Source organism: Lolium rigidum, unplaced genomic scaffold, assembly GCF_022539505.1.
Source record: "Lolium rigidum isolate FL_2022 unplaced genomic scaffold, APGP_CSIRO_Lrig_0.1 contig_5788_1, whole genome shotgun sequence".
NCBI classification, from domain to species: domain Eukaryota; kingdom Viridiplantae; phylum Streptophyta; class Magnoliopsida; order Poales; family Poaceae; genus Lolium; species Lolium rigidum.
Genome location: NW_025901029.1, coordinates 19,780 through 31,658, shown reverse-complemented (window position 1 = coordinate 31,658; position 11,879 = coordinate 19,780). Strand labels below are relative to the sequence as shown.

The 11,879-nt window shown below is 51.3% G+C and overlaps 1 protein-coding gene across 1 annotated transcript; it reads right to left on the bottom strand.

Annotated features, from left to right (window-relative positions):
- Positions 1 to 1,027: 1,027 nt before the first annotated feature.
- On the bottom strand, positions 1,028 to 3,135 carry LOC124681867 (protein NUCLEAR FUSION DEFECTIVE 4-like). The gene has a single exon (XM_047216647.1). It carries the CDS (start codon positions 3,103 to 3,105, stop codon positions 1,231 to 1,233), a length of 1,875 nt encoding a protein of 624 aa, XP_047072603.1. The 5' UTR covers positions 3,106 to 3,135; the 3' UTR covers positions 1,028 to 1,230.
- Between the last annotated feature and the right edge of the window lie 8,744 nt (positions 3,136 to 11,879).

The window sequence follows — 11,879 nt, the reverse complement described above, 5'->3', positions numbered from 1 at the left end:
CTAGTAATGGTGGTTCAAGTACTGGTAGTGATGAGGAATTGGTTTTGGTGATTTGTGACTTGGAGCAGCGGGAAGTGGGTGCGATATCACATGATAAGTTCAGAGTCTAAACTTGCGGTGAGAATCCAAGATCTAGGCTTTTGGTTGTGTCTGGCAACGACCTTGTTGAAGTCGTGTTTTGTGAGCATGGACTTTCTCTAGGGTGAAAACCTACAATCTATGATTAGGGCAATGATGATGTTTATGCACTATTTCCTTCTTGGAGGCGTCGCTTTTTAGAAAAGATGGATTTCCGGTGTTGTATTAGTGGTGTTTGGTTCGTTGCGACAAACAACAGATCTATGTAGCATGACTTTTCTTTTATGTAATTCTTCTTCTTATTTGTTCGTATTGCATTAAGCACTACGTTGTTGCAGATGCTAAGTGTGTAATTGATATCTTCTTAATGTTAATATATACTCTCTATCGAAAATAAATCATAATATAAATCTAACGGCCCTAAGGTTTATCTAGAACTAGCATAATTCTCGGTTGAAATAGAACTAGTGAAAAGGTAAAATAAAAAGTCTCACAGTGCTTTAGCATAGCATGATGCAAACACGATACTGAAAGATTGTGTGTCATGGTATCTGAATCCTAGGGATCACGCGTTGGGGCAGTGTTTTTCTTACCTAAAACGGTAAAACCCCGTACGTGTACGTGTCGGACTAATCTAAATCTGTTTGGCTTTGCCTGTCGATGTCAGTTGTGAACTGAACCCCCAAATCCTTGCCAACACCAGGCATGCTGTTGACTGCCGGCCGCTGTCAGTCTCTATCGTCCAAGAAGGCGAATAGGTAACCACACGAACCCGCCATCTAAGTCAGCAGCGCGTCCCATTCTCTGACTGGTCGTGAAAGCTGAGTACGTGGTAATGCAGTATTCTATTCTGTTTACGGTAACCTCGGAGAAAGGGTAGCTAAAGTCAGTCAAGAGCTCCAAAATACTCCACCAGTAATTTTCGTTTAGCTTGTCGTTCTCGTTCGTATACGGAATTAATCAGCTGGTTTGACTTATCAGTGAAACAGACACTGTATCCTGCTAAATGCGGAGCACCATCTTACAGTATCACCCTGTACAGATCAAACGTCGATCGATCGATGTGTAAAACTATCCGTATGGAGGACTTCAAACACAAGATCGAACTGTTTTGACTCCATGAATCTCACTCTTGAAATTACTACAGTAGTACTACTTAGTGGACGAACCAATCTTACTGTCTTGGGCGATGGCGTCATCGCTGCCAGAAGCAACAGGATCCTTCGGCGTGGCAGCAACGGCACCGGCGCCGTTTGCTGGTTCTTGCCGCCCATCGGCGCCGGCAGGGGCTGATGACCCTGTGGTAGGCGCCATGGCGACCTCCTTGAACTTGCCGTAGAGGTCGCCGCGGTAGAAGTTTCTGGTCCTCCATGCGAGCAGCAGCGAGACGAGGGCGCCGAGGAAAGTGACGGCGGCGATGATGTAGAAGGACTCCTGGAAGCACTTGACCCCGACGCAGGTGAGGTCCTTGCCCCTGCGGCCGCCCTGCCTGAGCGCCTCCTCGTCGTACTTGCGTCCGGCGATGCGCACGTTGAGGATGTAGGAGCCGACGGGGCTGGCGACGGCGCCGAAGTTGTAGAGCGTGGAGTAGTACTTGAGCCCGAAGATCTCGGAGATGATGGCGAAGAGCAGCGGCCACTGCGCCCCGAAGCAGAAGCCCAGGATCACCGAAGCCGGGTAGAGGCCGTTGCTCACCCCCAGCGCGATGAGGAGGTGCCCCGCGCAGGCGACGAGGAGCACGACGGTGAGCACCAGCGGGCGCGGCACCTTGTACCTCGACAGCACGTGCTCCGACGCGAACCCGGCCACCACGCGCCCGGCGTAGTTCCAGATGCTGACCAGGGACACCAGCGTGGCGATGCTGCGCTGCGGGTACCCCAGCGACTGCCCGATCTGGCCCATGTTGTCGATCGCCGTCAGCGTGCCGCCCACGCCGCAGATGGTGGCCACGAACAGGACGAGCATGTCCACGCTGAACAGCGCCTGCAGGATCGTGTAGTCTTCCCCCCTCGCCGGTGGCCGGAACACGTCCTGGAAGCACGTGGCAGACGTCGATGGCGGCTCGGTGGGCTCGGTCTCGGTGGTGGTGGCGGCTGTCTTGTCGTCGTCTTCGACGGTGGTCACCGCCGGAACGGACTGGGTCGTCGGCAGTGGCGGCTCGAGGTAGTTCCTGAGCTCTTGCCGGACGACGATGACGAGCGGGAAAAATATGAGGAGGAGGAGCACGATGACGGTGACGTAGTAGGCTGGCTTGGGGAAGCCGCGGTCCTCTAGCTCCACCACGTTCATGACGAGCAGGTAGAAGGCGAGCACGATGGATGCGTAGAGGAAGTAGAAGAAGGCCTTGCGCTCTCTCCGGCTCTCCACCGCGGTGCCCCGGGCGCGTGGCATGATGCGGATGGTCGGGATGAACACCAGCGAGATGGCGGCCGGGAGCCAGGCCATGAGCAGCACGAGGTCCGCGCCGTCGTTGTCGGCGCCGTAGATAGCGCGGTAGAGCTGCGTGAAGATGGCGCCGCTGAGGCCGACGAAGCCCTTGAGCAGGCCGAGCACGACGCCCCGGTCCTCGGGGAAGTTCTTGACGGCGGTGACGAGGGCGCCCGTGTTGGCGAAGGACTGCGAGTTGGCGCCGATGGCGATGTAGACGCACATGAGCCAGACGGGCGGGCGCGCCGTGCGGCCGGTGACGGAGAGGTAGATCATGAGGTAGCCGACGAGGTTCATGCCGGCGCCGCAGACCAGGACGACCCACGGCGGGGTGACCTCGTTGATGAGACCGGGGAGGATGCCGACGTTGGCGCCCACGTCCTTGAAGAAGCTCAGCGTGTTGAGCGTCTGCTGGTCGTACCCCAGCGACGTCTTGATCGCCTTCGAGTAGATACCGAAGATGTATGTGCCGCCCGCCGCCGCCATGATCAGGATCGACGCAAAGAACATGAACCACCGCCCGCGGACGACGTGCGACGCAAAACGCATCGTCGCCATCTCGCGGCGGGCGCCGACGCCCGTGCCGTCGGCGAAAACCATGGCTCGGGTTGGGTTCTTGTTACGCCTACTTCCGTGCTCCAAGCTAAGTGGCCGAACACAATTGATAGCCCCAAGCTAGTGTGCTTGTGTACTAGCTGTGGCTATATATGCAGGTTATATGCAGCAAGAGTTCAGGACAGAGTGGTTGTTGAGTGGCCAATGGGAAAAGAAGATTCCCATGTATACTTCCTAAAAAATTCTGGACCGATCACACGTGTACCTGCCAAATATTTGAACCAATAATTGCTCGATTAATATCTACTCCAAATGGCAATACCCGTATTAGGTCGGCTTGGTTGACTCCAAATGCATAAAACACATATACTTCGGGTAAAACTTTCCCAATCTATTCAATTCTACAAATGTCATCAAACCATTTTGTTGAGTAACATATTGTATAGGTATAGGTCCCCGTGTTTTCTCAGGGTTGTACCTGTAATTGTACATGTGTCCGCCTATATATATATATGAGCAGCCGGCCCTATTGGTGCTGTGCAATCTCCAATATCTCTTCTACATGGTATTAGAGACCCTTCGGGTCCTGCCCTAGCCGCCGCCCCCCCCCCCCACCCTTGGGCGTCGCCGGCCCCTCTCCTCCCAAACCCTAGCCGTCGCCCCTCCCCGGGCGCCGCCGGCCTCCACCCCAACCCTAGCCCTAGCCGCCGCCCTCCCCACCCCGGGCGCCGCCGGCCCCCTCCCCAACCCTAACCCTAGCCGCTTCCGCCTCCCACCACCACCACCGCTTCCGCCATGGCCGGCTTCTCCTCCTCCGGCTCCGGCTTCGACTCCTCCCACTCCGGCAGCAGCAACCCCTTCGCCGGCCCCTCCGTCGCCGTCATCCGCGACATCCCCATCGCCGAGCGCGTGCCGGTGAAGCTCTCCACCACCGCTGCCAACTTCTTCCCGTGGAAGACCTACTTCGGGCTGCTCTTCCGCGAGTATGATCTCCTTGATCACGTCGACGGCACCATCGACCTCCTCGCCATGCTGCACGACCCCGAGTGGCTCGCGATCGACGCCACCATCATCCGCTGGTTCTACCAGACCGTATCCAACGACATCTTTCGCACCGTCGTCCGCGACGGCGACTCCGCCCACACGGTCTAGGCTAAGATCACCGGCCTCTTCACCGACAGCAAAATCCAGCGGGTCACTTTCCTCCAGCAGGAGTTCTTCGGCACCCACCAGAACGACCTGTCTCTCGACGAGTACGCTCTCAAGCTGAAGAGCCTCTCCGACGAGCTCCGTGACTTGGAGTTTCCGATCGATGACAAGATCATGCTCTCCACCCTGTCGGCGGGTCTCGGCGAGGATCTCAGCAACGCCGCCTCCAACCTCACGCTCCTCACCACGCCCACCTTCGAGCAGGCCGTGGCCTACCTGCGCCTCGAGGAGCGCCGCCTCAAGCATCACCAGGCCGGCCACACCGGCCCCTGGACCGGCCCATCCGGTCACCAGGCCGGCCAGACCGGGTCGTGGACCGGGCAGGCAGCCTCTTCTGGCGGCGGTCGCCGCGGCCGTCGTCGCCGTGGCGGTGGTGGCAACGGCGGTGGCACTGCTGGTGCCAACGTCCCTGCGCCTCGTCCACCTCCGCACACCGCTCCTCCGCCGTGGACTGCCGGCCACAATCCGTGGACCGGGGTCGTTCACGCCTACTCCATGCCCGTGCCGCGCGCCCCCTACCCGGGCATCATGGGGCCGCGTCCAGCCACCCACCAGGCGTTCTACGCGGCGCCCCAGCCCGCCCCGGCCTACGCCACCCCCCGGGCTCGGCCCCGTGGGATCCTGCGCTCCTGACCGCCCTCCAGAGCGCCCCCTCCGCTGGGGTGTATGGTGGCGGTGGCGACTGGTTCATGGACACCGGCGCCTCCGCGCATATGGCTGCGCACCCCGGTAACCTCTCATTTTCTACACCCGCTTCCACTTCCTCTCGCATCATCGTTGGCAACGGTCATGCTCTTCCCATTACTCACACCGGTTCTGTCTCTTTTCCTTCCACTTCCACTCCTCTTTCTCTACATAACGTTCTTGTTTCTCCCGACTTGATTAAAAATCTTGTTTCCGTTAAGTCTTTCCGTCGTGATAGCCCCGTGATCGTGGAATTTGACGCTTTTGGTTTTTCTCGTCAAGGATGGTCGTGCCCGGATGCTCCTCCACCGATGTGACAGCCCCGGCGATCTCTACCCTGTTGGCGCGGCCTCCACCACCACCGGCCGCCCACTCGCCCTCTCCGTCGGTGTCGACCTTTGGCACGCCCGTCTTGGCCATCCTAGCTCCGCCGCTCTGCGTCAAATAATGCAAGGCTTCTCCTTTACTTGTAATAAAACGGATGCCCACTCTTGTGAAGCATGTCGTCTAGGCAAACATGTTCGTCTTCCGTTTAGTTCCTCCTCCACAGTCGCGTCCTTTCCGTTTCAACTTATTCGTAGTGATGTTTGGACCTCACCGGTTTCGAGTAATTCTGGTTATAATTATTATCTTGTGATTCTTGATGATTACTTGCATTTTGTATGGACTTTTCCCCTTCGCCGTAAATCAGATGTTGCCGCCACCCTCACCGCCTTCTTCGCCTTTGTCTCCACTCAGTTCGGTCGCCCATCCACGCCTTACAAACCGACAACGACAAAGAGTTCGACAACATCACCATTCGCTCACTTCTCGCCGCCCATGGCGCCGTCTTCCGCCTCACGTGTCCATACACTTCTTCACAGAACGGCCGTGCCGAACGGATGTTTCGTACCCTCAACGACTGCGTCCACACTCTTCTGTTCCACGCATCCATGCCCCCACGATTCTGGCCGGATGCCCTTGCCACGGCGACTCTCCTCGTCAACATCCGCCTGTGTCGTGTGCGTTGGTCCTACACGCCACATCACCTCCTCTACGGTGCGCCGCCCGCCTATGATGACCTTCGCATCTTCGGCTACCGGTGTTATCCCAACACTGCCGCCACCGCCGCGCATAAGCTTGCGCCGCGCTCTCTCCCTTGTGTGTTTCTTGGCTACCCCGCCAACACCAAGGGCTACCGCTGTTACGACCCAGTCTCCCACCGTGTCCTCACCTCCCGGCACGTGTACTTTGACGAGTTGGTTTTTCCGTTTAAGCAGGGACTTTTGGCGACACCTCCGACGACACCCCCGGTGCCCGCTGGCCCTCTTGCGGCCGCGCGCCGACGTCTGACCACGGCGGCCCCCTCTGCGCCGGCCCCGCCTGGTCCCTCAGCGTCTTCGTTGCCCGCGGCGCCCCCGTTGCCCGCGGCGGCCCCGGCTCCCCCGGCGCCCCCGTCGCCCGCGACACCTGAGGCGCCTCCGGCGTCCCCATCGCCCACGGCGTCTCCTTCGGCTGCCTCTACATAGGCTGCCTCGTCGCCCACCTCGCCGCCCGTCGCTGCGGCCCCTATGCCCATGCTCACCCGCGCACGTGCGGGCTTGCGGCGGCCGTCTACACGCTACCCCGCCGATCAGTACGTCTGCACGGCGTCTCCGTCCGCCGCGTCTGCCTTCTGGGCCAGCGGCAACAACATCCTGCCGCACGACGGCAGCGTACCTCCCAGCTGTCGATCCGGCCCAGCACCCGGTTGGACCGGCCCGTCGACCGGCTGGCCCGGTCACGACCGGCTCCCTGACCGGTGCCAACCGACGTGGCATCCAGGGGCCTCCGCCCTCTCGCCCGGTCCGCCGCCCGGTCAAACCGACCCCTCGGTCGGCCCGTCCGGTCCGCCGGCCGGTCCAACCGGCACCCCCGCCGGCCCGGCGACCGCTGCTGCGTCTTCCTCCGCTCCTTCGCCGGTGCCCACCTCGGCTTGCGCCGCCTTGCGCGACCCGCATTGGCGCGTGATGTCTACACCCCCTCCTTTTCCTGTAGACAGTGTTGGGCCTCCAAGAGCAGAGGTTTGTAGAACAGCAGCAAGTTTTCCCTTAAGTGGATCACCCAAGGTTTATCGAACTCAGGGAGGAAGAGGTCAAAGATATCCCTCTCATGCAACCCTGCAACCACAAAGCAAGAAGTCTCTTGTGTCCCCAACACACCTAATAGGTGTACTAGTTCGGCGAAGAGATAGTGAAATACAGGTGGTATGAATAAGTATGAGCAAGAGCAACGGTGCCGGAAAATAGCTTGCTGGCGTGTAGTTGATGGTAGTAGTATTGCAGACAGTAGTAACGCAATGAAACAAGTAAACAAGCAAGCGATAGCGAGTATTTAGGAACAAGGCCTAGGGATTAGACTTTCACTAGTGGACACTCTCAACATTGATCACATAACAGAATAGATAAATGCATACTCTACACTCTTGTTGGATGATGAACACATTGCGTAGGATTACACGAACCCTCAATGCCGGAGTTAACAAGCTCCACAATTCAATGTTCATATTTAAATAACCTTAGAGTGTAAGATAGATCAATTCGACTAAACCAAGTACTAACATAGCATGCACACTGTCACCTTCATGCTATGTAGGAGGAATAATACACATCAATACTATCATAGCAATAATTAACTTCATAATCTACAAGAGATCATAATCATAGCATAAACCAAGTACTAACACGGATGCACACACCGTCACCATTACACCGTGCAGGAGGAATAAAACTACTTTAATAACATTGCTAGAGTAGCACATAGATAAATTGTGATACAAAATACATTGCAATCATAAAGAGATATAAATAAGCACTTCACTATGCCATTCATAACAGCGAATAAGTATTCCGTGAAATATAGCCTAAGAGACCCACACGGTGCACACACTCGTCACCTTTACACACGTGGGACAAGAAGTCTCCGGAGATCACATGAGTAAAATTCACTTGACTAGCATAATGACATCTAGATTACAAGCATCATCATATGAATCTCAATCATGTAAGGCAGCTCATGAGATTATTGTATTGAAGCACATATGAGAGAGATAAACCACATAGCTACCGGTACAGCCCCGAGCCTCGATGGAGAACTACTCCTCCTCATGGGAGCAGCAGCGGTGATGAAGATGGCGGTGGAGATGGCAGCGGTGTCGATGGAGAAGCCTTCCGGGGGCACTTCCCCGTTCCGGCGGCGTGCCGGAACAGAGACTCCTGTCCCCCAGATCTTGGCTTCGCGATGGCGGCGGCTCTGGAAGGTTTCTGTGGGTTTCCTCGATCGTATCAGGGTTTTCGCGACGGTGGCTTTAAATAGGCGAAGAGGCAGCGCAGGAGGGCTGACAGGGTGGCCACACTATAGGGGGGCGCGGGCCCCCCCTTGGCCGCGCCGGCCTAGGGTTTGGTGGCCCTGTGCCCCCTCTCTGGCGGTTCTCGTGTGTTCTGGATGCTTCCGGGAAAAATAGGAACCTGGGCGTTGATTTCGTCCGATTCCGAGAATATTTCGTTACTAGGATTTCTGAAACCAAAAACAGCAGAAAACAGGAACTGGCACTTCGGCATCTTGTCAATAGGTTAGTTCCGGAAAACGCATAATAATGACATATAATGTGTATAAAACATGTAGGTATCATCAATAAAGTAGCATGGAACATAAGAAATTATCGATACGTCGGAGACGTATCAGCATCCCCAAGCTTAGTTCTGCTCGTCCCGAGCAGGTAAAACGATAACAAAGATAATTTCTGAAGTGACATACCATCATAAACTTGATCATATTGTAAACATATGTAATGAATGCAACGATCAAAACAATGGTAATGACATAAGTAAACAACTGAATCATAAAGCAAAGACTTTTCATGAATAGTACTTCAAGACAAGCATCAATAAGTCTTGCATAAGAGTTAACTCATAAAGCAATAATTCAAAGTAAAGGCATTGAAGCAACACAAAGGAAGATTAAGTTTCAGCGGTTGCTTTCAACTTATAACATGTATATCTCATGGATAATTGTCAATGCAAAGCAATATAACAAATGCAATATGCAAATATGTAAGAATCAATGCAAAGTTCACATAAGTGTTTGCTTCTTGAGATGGAGAGAAATAGGTGAACTGACTCAACTATAAAAGTAAAAGAATGGTCCTTCAAAGAGGAAAGCATCGATTGCTATATTTGTGCTAGAGCTTTTATTTTGAAAACATAAAGAGAGCATAAAAATAAAGTTTTGAGAGGTGTATGTTGTTGTCAACGAATGGTAGCGGGTACTCTAACCCCCTTGCCAGACAAACCTTCAAAGAGCGGCTCCCATTTTATTTTATTTTTGGATGGCACTCCTTCCAACCTTTCTTTCACAAACCATGGCTAACCAAATCCTCGGGTGCCTGCCAACAATCTCATACCATGAAGGAGTGCCTTTTTATTTTACTTTTATTATGATGACACTCCTCCCAACCTTTGTTTACACAAGCCATGGCTAACCGAATCCTTCGGGTGCCGTCCAACAATCACATACCATGGAGGAGTGTCTATTTTTGTTAATTAATTTGGGACCTGGGAATCCCATTGCCAGCTCTTTTTGCAAAATTATTGGATAAGCGGATGAAGCCACTAGTCCATTGGTGAAAGTTGCCCAACAAGATTGAAAGATAAACACCACATACTTCCTCATGAGCTATAAAACATTGACACAAATCAGAGGTGATAAATTTTGAATTGTTTAAAGGTAGCACTCAAGCAATTTACTTTGGAATGGCAGGAAATACCATGTAGTAGGTAGGTATGGTGGACACAAATGGCATAGTGTTGTTTGGCTCAAGGATTTGGATGCATGAGAAGTATTCCCTCTCGATACAAGGTTTAGGCTAGCAAGGTTATTTGAAACAAACACAAGCATGAACTAGTACATCAAAACTTACATAAAAGACACATTACAAGCATTATAAGACAATACATCATCTTTCTTGTTGTTCAAACACCTTACTAAAAATTATCTAGACCTTAGAGAGACCACTTATGCAAACCAAATTTTAGCAAGCTCTATGTTTTTCTTCATTAATGGGTGCAAAGTATATGATGCAAAAGCTTAAACATGAGCACAACAATTGCCAAGTATCACATTACCCAAGACATTATAGCAATTACTACATGTAGCATTTTCCAATTCCAACCATATAACAATTTAACGAAGAGGAAACTTCGCCATGAATATTATGAGCTAAGAACACATGTGTTCATACGAACCAGCGGAGCGTGTCTCTCTCCCACACAAGCATGATGTAATCCAATTTATTCAAACACAAACAAAAACAAAAGCACACAGACGCTCCAAGTAAAGTACATAAGATGTGACCGAATAAAAATATAGTTTCAAGAGAAGGAACCTGATAATTTGTCGATGAAGAAGGGGATGCCTTGGGCATCCCCAAGCTTAGATGCTTGAGTCTTCTTGAAATATGCAGGGATGAACCACCGGCGCATCCCCAAGCTTAGACTTTTCACTCTTCTTGATCATAGTATATCATCCTCCTCTCTTGACCCTTGAAAACTTCCTCCACACCAAACTCGAAACAAACTCATTAGAGGGTTAGTGCATAACCAAAAAATCACATGTTCAGAGGTGACACAATCATTCTTAACACTTCTGGCCATTGCCCAAAGCTACTGGAAGGTAATGGAATAAAGAAATCCACCCAACACAGCGAAAGAAGCAATGCGAAATAAAAGGAAGAATCTGTCAAAACAGAACAGTCCGTAAAGACGAATTTTAAAATGGCACCAGACTTGCTCAGATGAAAATGCCCAAATTGAATGAAAGTTGCGTACTATCTGAGGATCACGCACGTAAATTGGCATATTTTTCTGAGCTACCTACAGAGAGGCAGGTCAGAATTCGTGACAGCAAAGAAATCTGAAACTGCGCAGTAATCCAAATCTAGTATGAACTTTTCTATCAACGACTTTACTTGGCACAACAAAACACAAAACTAAGATAAGGAGAGGTTGCTACAGTAGTAAACAACTTCCAAGACACAAATATAAAACAAAGTACTGTAGCAAAATAACACATGGGTTATCTCCCAAGAAGTTCTTTCTTTATAGCCATTAAGATGGGCTCAGCAGTTTTAATGATGCACTCGCAAGAAATAGTAGTTGAAGCAAAAGAGAGCATCAAGAGGCAAATTCAAAACAAATTTAAGTCTAACATGCTTCCTATGCATAGGAATCTTGTACACAAACAAGTTCATGAGGAGCAAAGTAACAAGCATAGGAAGATAAAACAGGTGTAGCTTCAAAAATTTCAGCACATAGAGAGGTGTTTTAGTAACATGAAAATTTCTACAGCCATATTTTCCTCTCTCATAGTAACTTTCAGTAGCATCATGAGCAAACTCAACAATATAACTATCAAATAAAGCATTCTTATCATGAGTCTCATGCATAAAATTATTACTCTCCACATAAGCATAATCAATTTTATTAGTTGTAGTGGGAGCAAATTCAACAAAGTAGCTATCATTATTATTCTCATCATCAAATATAGGAGGCATAGTACCATCAAAGAAAATTTTCTCCTCAATGCTTGGGGGACTAAAAAGATCATGAAAACCAGCTTCCCCAAGCTTAGAACTTTCTATATTATTATCAACAATGGTGTTCGAAGCGTTCATACTAATATTACTACCAGCATGCAAATAAGATTCCATAGGTTTTTTTAATTTTCGCATCAAACAATCCATGTTTTAAATCAGGAAATAGAAATAGAAGCTCATTCTTGTCCATTAAGCCAAACTAGTGTAAACAAGAAACAAAAAGATGCAATTGCAGGATCTAAAGGAAATAGCTTCGAGTACTTACAACGGCGAAAATAGCTTAGCAGCCGAGATCCGGAGTGTGAGTACCTTTTAC

Bases quoted from the DNA above. Each gene is read 5' to 3' on its own strand.
- LOC124681867 (XM_047216647.1), bottom strand. From the start codon at position 3,105: ATGGTTTTCGCCGACGGCACGGGCGTCGGCGCCCGCCGCGAGATGGCG.